Source organism: Saccopteryx leptura, chromosome 10 (genome assembly GCF_036850995.1).
Source record: "Saccopteryx leptura isolate mSacLep1 chromosome 10, mSacLep1_pri_phased_curated, whole genome shotgun sequence".
Lineage (NCBI taxonomy): Eukaryota > Metazoa > Chordata > Mammalia > Chiroptera > Emballonuridae > Saccopteryx > Saccopteryx leptura.
In genome coordinates, this window is record NC_089512.1 from 26252714 (window position 1) to 26266177 (window position 13464).

Here is a 13464-nt window from a genome sequence, read left to right on the forward strand (position 1 = left end):
GGAAGATTCTTTTTTTGTGAACAAAACTGTATTATGGCCTGACCTGTGGTGGCGCAGTGGATAAAGCGTCGACCTGGAAATGCTGAGGTCACCGGTTCAAAACCCTGGGCTTGCCTGGTCAAGTCACATATGGGAGTTGATGCTTCCAGCTCCGCCCCCCTGTCTCTCTCTCTCTCTCTCTGTCTCTCTCTCCTCTCTAAAAAAATGAATAAATAAAATAAAAAAATTAAAAAAAACTGTATTATGCCCAAGCCAAGCCCTAAAATTATTATATTTTAGTCTCAGGAAGTCTTGAGTCAAAAGAAACAATCTGAAACCTGCTTTGCTCCTTGTCATCATGTCCTCTCCCCTTTGTCTTCCTCTCACCTCCAACCTGGTCCTCCTTTATGTCTGTACCTAAAATTTAAAAACTTGTGACACTCCAGTGTCGAATGTCCCCAACAACAAAGACCCAGCCAGCCAGAGGGCAAGATGTAAAGCAAAGATGCGCAGTGATTCCACGAGGACAGACGTGAGAACAGTAAGACAGTTGTTATTCCGAGGAAAGGTTTTGTGAAGTGGGAGCCTCTGGGCACCTCTGCTGGGGAGTTACGGACAGCGATGGAAGAATGCCTTTTAAGCTCATGCTGTTTCAAGTTTGTACCCAGTGTCTTACACACCAGGCCCATACATGTTTGTTAAATAAATGGATGGATTGGTGATGGATGGATGGATGGATGGATGGATATATTGTTTATCCAAGGGTTAAAGATTAACATGATGCAAAACTTGGTGCCTAATATCAAGAATCAAATGTAAAAGGAATCAGAATTAGCGTGTTGGGAAAGGCTAAAAGATACAGAAATGACATAGGGAAGAAGGTGCCAGTGGGAAAAGGACTTCACTCAGAAGGGTCTGTGCTGTGGGGTGAACCGGAGAGGTTCAATATAAAATTGGAAGATTAACTAAACATGCTAATGACTTAGCTCCCCTAGGAGTATTAAAATAGTCTCATCCACTATCCTGATTTTAGAACATTAGCTGGGTCCTTTGCTGGCTGTAAGCTGATAGTCCTACAAGGTGAATCAGAAAATGGACTCTCTTCAGGTATCTGAACTGCTCAAAGTATGTCTTGCTGCCAGTGATGACCACTGCTCCTTCTAGATGCCAGGGCTGCTTCTCCTGGGCAGATGGTCTCATGCAGAAGGTGTGATCAGCCAGACTGGAAATGGTCTCCGAGCTCAGCTCCTCTCCCCTTCTGCTAGACCTTTCATCCTAGGCAGCGACTTCTGCTTTACATCTTCCATCAAGATGAATCGACCTAGGTCTTAATCTATTCCCCAAAGACTCTGTCTGCCAAGGTGGCAAGAGGTGCCCGAGTTTCTTCCCCTAGGACCTGAGATGTTGTTATACCTCACTGAAAAGAATTAACCTGGCCAGCCTTCTGATTTTACACATCCACAGGAAACCCTTGGATCCAGCGCCAGCCTAAAAGCCAAGCTATGACCTATGGCATGACTGTGAGTGCCATGTACTCAGCTTTCCCCTTCCACGTGCCAAGTCCCTCTGAGAATCAAGTGTTTTTAAAACTAGAGTTAGCCACAACAACATGTATACGCCTTGAAAGCATTATGCTAGGTGGAAAGCCAATCACAAAAGACCACACTTTGTGTGATCTCGTTTATATGAAATGTCCAGAATAGGCAAATCTATAGAGCAGGGGTCCCCAAACATTTTACACAGGGGGCCAGTTCACTGTCCCTCAGACCGTTGGAGGGCCAGACTATAAAAAAAAAACTATGAACAAATCCCTATGCACACTGCACATATCTTATTTTAAAGTAAAAAAACAAAATGGGAACAAATACATTTTAAATAAAGAACAAGTAAATTTAAATCAACAAACTGACCAGTATTTCAATGAGAACTATGGGCCTGCTTTTGGCTGATGAGATGGTCAATGTGCGCCTCTCAATGACCACCAATGAAAGAGGTGCCCCTTCTGGAAGTGCAGCGGGGGACGGATAAATGGCTTCAGGGGGCCGCATGCGGCCTGCGGGTCATAGTTTGGGGACCCCTGCTATAGAGAAATAGAAGTTAGATTTGTCGTTTCTTAGGGCAGAATGGGTGGAGTGGATGGGAGGGGTGGGGGCTGACTTCTAAAGGTACAGGGTTTCTTTCTGGGATGATGAAAATGTTCTAAAATTAATTGTGGCAATTTCACAACTCTGTGACTATGTTAAAAGCCATTGATTTGTATGGTATGTGAATTGTATCTTAATATAGCTGCTAATAAAAAATGCAAAAAGAAATGTGAGCAATATTTTACCATGTCAACCTATTTTATATGCAGGATAGTACTTCTCAATTAATCAGACATGGCCTAAGGCCAACTTTAAAAAAAAAAAAAAACAACTTTAAAAGTCCTTTATTGAACAAACAGCTGGAGTTTGCTTTTATAATAATATGCTTGATAAAGTGGCAGGATAGTTTATGAGTCTAAAAAATAATGTATGCAAATATATAAAAGCCGGGGGAAATATATCATCCGTGAACTAGCACATATCATCCTAGGTCTTAATTGTTTTCTGGGCATATGAACCATGCTCCTTTGACAGTCACTGACATAACATGCAGAAACAATTCTCAGCTGAGCCATGTGGCTCCCAGGATTATGTTTCTCATATTTGTTTCTAGACAGAACCCAATACTGACATCCAGTTAGCGTCCACACCTGGCAACAGAACTAGTACTCCACGTGCATGTCGCCTGGCTGTGCGTATCACCAGCGTGTGGCGCGCCTGGTGGTCCTGGGAAAGGACAAAGATGGAGACCCTGGGGTCAGAGAGCAGGAGGTGGTTCAGTTCTCTAGGACAGTGGTCCCCAATCTTTTTTGGGCCACGGACCGGTTTAATGTCAGAAAATATTTTCACGGACCGGCCTTTAGGGTGGAACGGAGAAATGTATCACATGACTGAGACAAGCGTCAAGAGTGAGTCTTAGACAGATGTAACAGAGGGAATCTGGTCATTTTTAAAAAATAAAACATCGTCCAGACTTAAATATAAATAAAATGGAAATAATGTAAGTTATTTATTCTTTCTCTGCGGACCGGTACCAAATGGCCCATGGACCAGTACCGGTACGCAGCCAGGGGGTTGGGGACCACTGCTCTAGGAGACTTGGTTAGCACATGATGTTATCAAGTCTATTCAGCAACCTTAAGGGAATCCCCACCTTCCTATGCATTACATGTGAAAGGTTAATCCCTAATGGACATTATTTCATGATGGATAATGGATTTAGGCATAATGATTGATGTGTCATTGCCTGTAATGACTGTTTGGGGCAAATAAGGTGGTTCTGAGTTTAATATGTTAGAGAAAAGAAAGAGTTTGGTAGGGTACACTAAATATGGTCAGGTAATCAATTGCTGCCAACTTAAGTGGATGTTTCTGTAGGAGTTTTAATGATTTAACTAAAGACTTAATCACCTATTCATCCACCACCAAGAAGCTAATCCAGGAAAAATAAGAGAGCAAAGCATCCATCAGGCTAGCATTCAGAAAACAGAAAGAGTCCATTTCACTCTCAGATGGAATTGTCATGGAATTCCAGGTTAACAGGAACCTTAAAGGTCAAACAGTTCAACCATCCACGTAAGCTGTTGAGGTACAGGCATCCGGTGTCCCACGGCCAACACCGCAGGATACAGCAGGCAGGTCGTAGTGAGGTAGGTGAGAGGTGGTGAGGGACCTGCATCTTCCTAACTCTGGGTAACGTTCTCCGGCCCTCCCAAGGCACGTCCCACCAGCAACACACTGTCTAACTGTATTATCATTGGTACCGGAACATCTATTGTTAGAAGGAAATGACCTGCCCTGCTTCCTCCCTTCTTTCTGCCATCTGCTCTTGATACCAAGAACTCAGAAGCCGTTACTCTGCTCAATGTACATAACCTCTGTATGCGAGAGGCGGCTTTCCCTGACAACCTTGGTATTGTCTATTCCGTTTGCCTCTCCCTGAAAGGCGTCATGTTCTAATCACTGGGTTACTTTGTGTTTTATAAGAATGTGTTTCAGTGCACACACAGCACATACACACCACAGTCTCACATACTCCACTGAGTTGAAGAAACACCAAGATGCTACAGTAGTTACCTCTGTGGTAGAGAGCTGCCAGGTACATTTGTGTTTTGCTAATTTATGTCTTTCCATTTTTCTATAATGAACTGTATTACTTTTTATTTTAATAATCTGGACTTGGTAAGGAATTTAGTCATCCTTAGATCTTTGGCACATTGCCTAGCCCATACGTAGTATTACCTATATCAGGAGTCAGGAACCTTTTTGGCTGAGAGAGTCATGAAAGCCACATATTTTAAAATGTAATTCCATGAGTGCCATACAACAACCCGTGTATGTTATGCATTATCCAATAAAAATTTGGTGTTGTCCCGGAGGACAGCTGTGATTGGCTCCAGCCACCCGCAACCATGAACATGAGCAGTAGGAAATGAATGGATTATAATACATGAGAATGTTTTATATTTATAACATTATTTTTTTTATTAAAGATTTGTCTGCGAGCCAGATGCAGCCATCAAAAGAGCCACATCTGGCTCACAAGCCATAGGTTCCCGACCCCTGACCTATATCAGTGTTTATCAAATGGAGCCACCCTTTTATTTTCTTCATCTCTGTTTAATAACAGCTTTATTGAGATATATTTCACATACCATAAAATTCACATACCTGTGAAGTGTGCAAAATACGCCCATATAAAACAAAGGGTTTTCATTCAGTGAAGTTTAGTACATGCACCGAATTGTGTTACCCTCAATACTAAACAACTCCAGAACATTTTCATTAACCGAAAAAGAAACATTGTGTTTTTTATCAGTCACTTCTCATTATCCCCTCCCCTTTGCCCCCCCCCCCCCCGCCAGGCTTTGGCAACCACTAATCTATTTTCTGTATCTATGAATTTGCTCATTTTTTGGACATTTCATGTAAATGGAATCATATAGTAGTGGCCTTTCATGTCTGGTATCTTTCATTGTAGTATAAAGTTTTCAAGATGAATCTATTTTGTCACATATCCCAGTACTTCATTCCTTTTTATCCCTGAATAATATTCCATTGTGCAGCTATACCACATTTTGTTTATCTACTCACCACTAGATGGACCTTTGGGTTGTTTCTACCTATTGGATATTATAAATAGTGCTGCTTTGAACAGTCACGTACCAGGTTTTGTTATGGACATCTCCTTCCAGTTCCGCCGGGTAGATATCTAGGAGTGGAATTGCTGTGTCCTTGCATGTTGAACCCTCTGAAGACCCGCCAAACTGTTTTTCCAAAGCACATTTTGCATCTCTACTAGCAATACCTAAGGGTTCCAATTTCTCTGTGTCCTCACCAACATTTGTTATTTTCTGTCATTTTCACTGTAACCACCCTGAAGTATGCTAATTGGTAGCTCATTGTGCTTTCGGTTTGTATTTCCTCACAGTGGTGTTGAGCATCTTTTCCTGTTCGTTCCTCCATTTACACCATTTTTGTCTCAGTGAGAAGTGACCAGAACTGAAAACACAGGACTCTGTTGCTTACATGTACAGGGTGGGGCAAAAGTAGGTTTACAGTTGTAAGTACGTGAAACACAAAACTTATTCTTGTATTATTATTTATAAATGACTGTATCATTTTCCATACAAACAACTGGAGCCCTACTCTTGCCCACTCTGTATGTGTCCCAAAGGAAAGAACCATGTCTTGTGTGGCTCTCTGTTCCCAGGACCTAGCACAGTGCTAAGCACATAGTAAATGCTAAATGAATGTTTTGTGAGTTCATAGTTGATTTTTTTTTTTGAACATGCAAATCATTCTAGTCCCCTGTTTTGGAGCCAGATCCCTCCCAAAACCCTCTTTGTTAAAATGTCTGATGAGAGTTTTAGAACCTTTGCAGTGAACTCAACAGATGACTCATGGTTTCCATGATTCAGAAGTAAACTAAGAAAAGCTGTGATTTTTAAAAAGATAATTCTATACATGACTAAATCTCACTTTGAAGTCATTTATCTCTTTCCCAAGAAGGAACATTTTTTAAAAAAGAAACAAAGTCTGGGCCCTGACGAGGTGGCTCAGTAGATAAAGCATTGACCCTACACACCAAAGGTCGCAGATTCGACCAATGGTCACGTGGGAGAACCAGTCAGTGAGTACGCAACTAAATGGAACAACTAAATGAAACAGGTTGATGCTTCTCTCTCTCTCCCTTTCTCTCTCTTTCTCAAATCAATGGAAAAATAAATTTTTTTTTTTTTTTGTATTTTTCTGAAGCTGGAAACAGGGAGAGACAGTCAGACAGACTCCCGCATGTGCCCGACCGGGATCCACCCGGCACGCCCACCAGGGGGCGATGCTCTGCCGCGACCAGAGCCACTCTAGCGCCTGGGGCAGAGGCCAAGGAGCCATCCCCAGCGCCTGGCCATCTTTGCTCCAATGGAGCCTTGGCTGCCGGAGGGGAAGAGAGAGACAGAGAGGAAGGAGCCGGGGGGGGGGGGGGAGCAAATGGGCGCTTCTCCTATGTGCCCTGGCCGGGAATCAAACCCGGGTCCCCCGCACGCCAGGCTGACGCTCTACCGCTGAGCCAACCGGCCAGGGCCGGAAAAAAATTTTTAAAGAATAAAAAGTAAATAAAATCTGAACACAGTAATTCCTAAGACGTTGTGTAAAGGCCTCATTTTTTTCTGTTTTCTTCGTGGCTTTGTTATGAAAAGTTAGCCCTCAGTGACCTAATTTAACAAAATATCTACAGAAGCATCATGGTAAGACATAGTATAAGTCATCGGTCATTTCACCCCAACTAACTTTATTAAAACCAATAAGAGTTTCCTGAGTCAAAGAACTTCACAAGGGACCATGATCAGGAGAAAGAAGGATTTTGTTTTCCCAGCTTCTCCCTTCTCCACCTCCCAGCAAATCAGACCTTGTTTTGATATTTTGGTCTCACTAACGCTGTATACTTCTGTGGTAAACTGTTGACTCCCATGAAACTGAATTTGCCCTTCTGAATCTGTTTCTTGGGTTTGGGTATCACCTACAAGTGAAGGGAAAAGAGGAAGAGACAGGTGGGGAGTATACTGCTTCTGTTTTTCTTTTTAAACTTGAGCTTCCTGAGTCAAGGGATATCAACTAAGATACCCACCACTAAAAAGAGAGTTGTCGTGGTTGGGGGTTTTTTCTTAATCAATAGAACAGGGGTTTCCAAACTTTTTACACAGGGGGCCAGTTCACTGTACCTCAGACCATTGGAGGGCCGGACTATAAAAAGAACTATGAACAAATCCCTATGCACACTGCACATATCTTATTTTAAAGTAAAAAAACAAAATGGGAGCAAATTCAATATTTAAAATAAAGAACAAGTAAATTTAAATCAACAAACTGACCAGTATTTCAATGGGAACTATGCTCCTCTCACTGACCACCAAGGAAAGAGGTGCCCCTTCCGAAGTGCAGCGGGGGCCGGATAAATGGCCTCAGGGGGCCGCATGCGGCCCATGGGCTGTAGTTTGGGGACCCCTGCAATAGAACCTCCATTATTTCACACCGCCCAGCGTTGTTGCGTTGTGTATCATGACATCACGAGTTTACCAAATTTGTTTTTAGATGGCCTTACTCATTCCACTTCAAGTCAACAGACTATTTTTAGAAAAAGACCGACACAACTTATCCTGGAGGACTAGAAGTTAATCAATCTAGGTTTTAGTCTCTGCTGTTCATTTCTAGGGGGACCCTGAGGAAGGCCAAACTTCTGAAGGCCTGTTCACCTCAGAAGTCATTGACGGTCTCCCAGGACCTTTCCAGCTAGAAAGTTCTCTGAATTCATTTGCATGGTACCTTGATTTCAAAGTGGAGCAAGTGTTCTACAAATAAGGTCTAAAACAGAGGTCCCCAAACTACGGCCCCGCGGGCTGCATGCGGCCCCGAGGCCATTTATGCGCCCCCACTGCACTTCCAGAAGGGGCGCCGCTTTCATTGGTGGTCAGTGAGAGGAGCATAGTTCCCATTGAAATACTGGTCAGTTGGTTGATTTAAATTTACTTGTTCTTTATTTTAAATACTGTATTTGTTCCCGTTTTGTTTTTTTACTTTAAAATAAGATATGTGCAGTGTGCATGGGGATTTGTTCATAGTTTTTTTTATAGTCCGGCCCTCCAATGGTCTGAGGGACAGTGAACTGGCTCCCTGTGTAAAAAGTTTGGGGACCCCTGATCTAAAATAAGCCTTATGAAAAAGATTGTGGTATCCAGAGTCCAGAGCACTCCAGCGGTCTCAAATCCAGGCCTCCCTGCATGATTCATTGCCTCCAACAGCCTTTGGGTCTGTTCCCACTTGCACAGCAAGGGCGGTCACACCTATTTCTAAGGCATTCTGCAACCCTGGGCCTGGTATTATTAGCTCTGCAGGTGTGAGGTCAGATGCTAGGTAAGTATAAGACCCTGGGAAAGTCTATTAGGCCCCGGGAACAACTTCAAATGTGTTTTTGTTAAATGTTCTATTTACCTTTTGTAATTAAAACTCAATGATAAGGAGATATAGACCGTAAAGCAAAAATTGTATTGAAATGTATAAAATAATTGTCTTGCCTTCTCAGTTACCCACCCAACCTCCCTTCCTCTCCTTGCCCTCCTGGCTATAGTGTGTCTTTGACTGTAACACGATACTACTTTCTCACACTCCTCTTTTTCCCTCCTTCACAGGCTACATCCCCAGTTATTTAGACAAGGACGAGCTATGTGTGGTGTGTGGGGACAAAGCCACGGGGTATCACTACCGCTGCATCACGTGTGAAGGCTGCAAGGTAATCCCCCCCCCGCCCCCCCTCCTGTGAGCTCCGGAGCTCCACCCACCTCCAGGCCCCGCCCACGACTCCACCAGAATGCAGAAATCAGGACCAAATGCCAACATTCTTGGCCTGTGATCTTCCGGGTGTCTGGTTGTCCTCTTCATTTTTTGGCATGTTCAAGAACTAAATTTTTTTCCAAATTGAACATAACTAAATGAATTTTGGGGAGAGTGTGATGTCTGGTTTCTTTGTTTTGTTTTTTGTTTTTTAGACAGGGAGATAAGAAGAAATACAATAAGAAGAAATTAACAAAATTCTCACTTTGAGTTTTAAAATGCATAAATACATTATAACACGTTATCATCCCGAGAAACTCTCATTTCTCCTCCTGTTTTATCTCCCGTGTGTGGAGGAGGCAGAGCTGCCCCACCGCAGGCTGTTCCCCGCTATTTATCTGAATGAATATGCTCCCTGGTAATGACTCCATTAGGGAATGTCTTTGAGACTACTTAAATTCAGTTATGTTCTGAAATTACCTAAATTGGCTTTCTGCACAGCCTGCAGTCAGGAAGAAATTCTGGTCATCCATCAGCTAATTTTATGCTCAATAGACGGATCTTCAAGAGATAACGTAACGAGAACCCACCCGTCAGCAACCGTCAGTTAGTTCCCTTTCCGAACGTGAGCCTGCATTTGCCGACTTACAGTTTTTTTATTTATTTATTTTTTTTGTATTTTTCTGAAGCTGGAAATGGGGAGAGACAGTCAGACAGACTCCCGCATGTGCCCGACCGGGATCCACCCGGCACGCCCACCAGGGGCGACGCTCTGTCCACCAGGGGGCGATGCTCTGCCCCTCCGGGGCTTCGCTCTGCCGCGACCAGAGCCACTCTAGCACCTGGGGCAGAGGCCAAGGAGCCATCCCCAGCGCCCAGGCCATCTTTGCTCCAATGGAGCCTTGGCTACGGGAGGGGAAGAGAGAGACAGAGAGGAAGGAGGGAGGGGGTGGAGAAGCAAATGGGCACTTCTCCTATGTGCCCTGGCTGGGAATCGAACCCGGGTCCCCCGCACGCCAGGCCGATGCTCCACCGCTGAGCCAACTGGCCAGAGCCACCTACTTACAATTTTTGTCATCAAAATTAAGATGGGCTTTCTGACAAACAACTTTTGGTCCAACAACCTACCCTAGAAAATAAAGTCTACATATGAGAAGCAATCAATAGCACAACTAAACGGGACGAGTTGATGCTCCTCTCTCTTTCTCTCCTCGCCTCTGCCCTCCCCCAAAGGAAAACATGAATCAGAGTCAGAATGTGAGTGAGTAAAGGATCTCCCAACTTCAGATAAAGTAACAACTGTCCTAGGCTCATAGCAGCATGTCCACCTTCTCACGGGCTGCCTTGGACTTGGGTATCTCCATCTCTAGGGAAGCTGCCTCCTCCTGAGGGAGGTATGCTGCCCAGGCCCTCTCCTTTCTGTCTCTTGACATGTCTTTTTACCTGGAGTCTCCTGGTTTCTTTTCCTTCCAGGGTAGCCCTTGAAGGGTGGATTGGGCAGAGGGTAACAGTGTCTAGTATTTTTCACTCTGTGGCAGGCCCTGGTGGTAGCTGCCCAACTTGAAGACCCAACTGGCTGCCCCAAGGGTGATTTAGTGAATCTCGTAACAGTGTATCAACATTATGGAAACTAATGGGCTCAAGCGTTGAAGGATACAAAACCCAAATACAATGTGACACCTTTTCAGTTAGGACTTGAACAGAAATAAGTGTTTGACACACAGGCCCCAGAATCGTCTATTTGTTTTACTTATCGCTCTCTTTCTTCCATTTTATTCCTCTTTGCCCAGTATAAATCTGACCTTTGACCTTGTCTTTAAAGGAAGAACTTGTGTCTGAGTGAGAAGTATGCAAGTGGTATATGTATACAATCAAAGGCAAGAAAAGTTAAAAAGATTAATTAAAACTTGGGTTTAATCTAGGTCAACTGATATTTCAGTCCCGTCATTAAAACCAAACTAGAGATCCCCCTCAAGCTTTAGTTGACAGCATCCTTTAAAATGTGTTTGCCTTGCTATTTTACTAAAATGGAGGGGGGTTTGCTTTTCATTTTGTGTTGTGGTTGTGTTTTTTTTTTGAGGGGTGGGTGGGAGGAGGCTATACTCTGTTCATCTAAAACATTTAAATAATACAGTAAAATTATCTTTAGTTTATATCTAATAAATAATTAAGTAAATAAGATTTGGAGCCCAACTCCTGGGTCCCAGGCCAAAGTCCAGCAATATATATATACCATGTGACTTTGAACAAGTGATTTAACCTATCTGAGGCTCAGTTTTTTTACCCCCAAAATGGTTGCAAAAGAGATAGAAGATATATGTCTACAGTGCTTTATAATGTACCCTTCACAATAAGTACTCTCTGCCATGATTAATTGTTACCATACAGTATAGTTGCCAAGACAAGTATCATGTTCAGAAAGGTTCTAGCATAACACACCATTGCGAATGTTATAGAGGGCGTCTAAGCCTGGAACTAACTGGTATCCTCAGAGAACTTGACAGTGGCATTCTCCCATGCCTTAAGATAGGAAGAAACATTGAACTGTAGACTAAAGTGTATGTCTACAGAGAGTGGAGAAAGAGTACAATGAAAGAGAAAACCCCAATGCGATAAGATAAGGGGAAAATTTGGCGAAGAACTTGAAATTTTCTATTCCCCAAGTACTCTTGTTTCGAGAACTATCTGAGCTGGCCGTGGCCATCTCAAGATTCAAAAACAAGCATTAACCTAAATCCCTAAAGGCAGTTATATTTATTTAATTACTAAATGATGAGGTGACGACAACAAAGGATTGCAAGTATCAGCTCTTGTATTCTCCAGTATAAAGTACAGCAAATCTCTTCAGAGCTTAATTTAGCAGCACAATTATGGCACTCTATGAAATGAAATAATGTAATTTATTTATATTACTCAATGTTTAGGAAAATAAAAGCAAACACTAAATTTTTCCATTAGCCTCTAGTCCTTGCATAAATGCCAAAAAGATGTTGACTCTGTAGTCCTGTGACATCTTCTTCAACTCAGATTTAGAATTCTGTAGATGCACTTTGATACAGCCGTCTTCCCTTTGGACAAGTAGAGCTATAGGCTCACACATGGTGGAGTCCGAAACAATCCATCCTAGCTATGTGGACACAAATTCTAGAGTCGTGTATTGCTAGAGAATATGAAACTGTTGTCTTGGGTCTTTCTTTTCCATTTAGGGTTTCTTTAGAAGAACCATTCAGAAAAATCTCCATCCATCCTATTCCTGTAAATATGAAGGAAAATGTGTCATAGACAAAGTTACACGAAATCAGTGCCAGGAATGTCGCTTTAAAAAATGCATCTATGTTGGCATGGCAACAGATTGTAAGTAATCTTTTTTTCCTTTGCTTTATATTCAGGGGGTGTTGATTGGGGGAAGGTTTGGTTGAAGGAGATCAGCCAGGCGGAAAAGCAAGCAGGCACCCATGTGAACAGAGGGCAGACACCTAGCATTTCCAGAGTGGTTTCCACCCTAACCCCTCCCTTCTCAGCTCCTAACCCTGAAGGTATCCAGATGACGGGTGAGGGAAAGCAGTTATATTATCCCTAGCATGTTTGCAAGACTGCTGGCAACACTCTGTTTGCAACAGAGATGACAAATGAGTGGTTCTGTCCCTTCACCTTGTACAGTCCAATTTTACACACAATATGCACATGGCAAGAGCCTCATGGGTGAGTCCTACTATTTTTTTCAAAAGCAGGAATTCTTTTGTGGCCATTTTTGGAGACAGGGCACCGGCAGAAAACATCGTGCTCAGAAATTTCTGAAGAATGTGAAACTGAGTGCTCTTGCATGAGTCACCCTGCTGTTGGTTGGTTGGTATATTTTTAGTCATAAAAACATTCCAAGCTGAAGCCGTCCTACCCATTTTTCAAAGTGCCACAGCATATGGTGGCGAGATTAGCCGCCGTCCGGGATTTACACCGGCCACTTGAATTAATCTAGTAATAAAAAGAGAATCATCTCATTCTGAACGTGTGGCCTCCCTTTTGCCAGGTATCAAGGTTAATGATCTCTCCTGGTGTAAACCTTTGCACATCAATGAAAGATTCCAACCTTTAGTTTAAAACGAGAGAGAGAGAGAGAGAAAAGAAGAAGAAGAAGAAGAAGAAGAAGAAGAAGAAGAAGAAGAAGAAGAAGAAATAATAATAATAATAATAATAAAGGAAAGGAATTAAAAAGGAACGCATTAAGGATTTTTGTCCCATGAAAGAGGAAGTAATCATGGCTTGTGGCTAACAGGGCTCTCTCAGCTAGAACAAAAATATCCGTGGACTGCCCTGCTTTGCCCATTACGGGAGGCAGAATGGGCAGTCTTAAGAAAGGAGGACGGAGGTGCTCAAGGGTTAGGCTGGAAATCCTGGGTTAATCCCACCCCCGGCTGAGCATATGCTTTGTCTTTATCTTTTTAAGGCTTTTAGCCATTGCCAGCAATATTGGGTGTGTGATAAGGGTGTGTGAAAATGACTGACCTAGAACCAACTATTTAGGTGTGTCACTCTAATGAACTGCTATTATTAAGTGTCCATTTCCTTGTTTTACTGA

At 42.9% G+C, this 13464-nt stretch overlaps 1 protein-coding gene across 12 annotated transcripts in view; it reads left to right on the top strand.

Moving 5' to 3' along the window:
• THRB (thyroid hormone receptor beta) overlaps positions 1-13464 on the top strand; it is a 396484-nt gene that overhangs the window by 351243 nt on the left and 31777 nt on the right. For all 12 annotated transcript variants that reach the window (XM_066351972.1, XM_066351977.1, XM_066351969.1 and 9 more), the window contains 2 exons: positions 8747-8847; positions 12095-12242. In XM_066351972.1, the coding sequence (XP_066208069.1) occupies positions 8747-8847; positions 12095-12242 (249 nt within the window). The remainder of the gene's footprint in view (positions 1-8746; positions 8848-12094; positions 12243-13464) is intronic.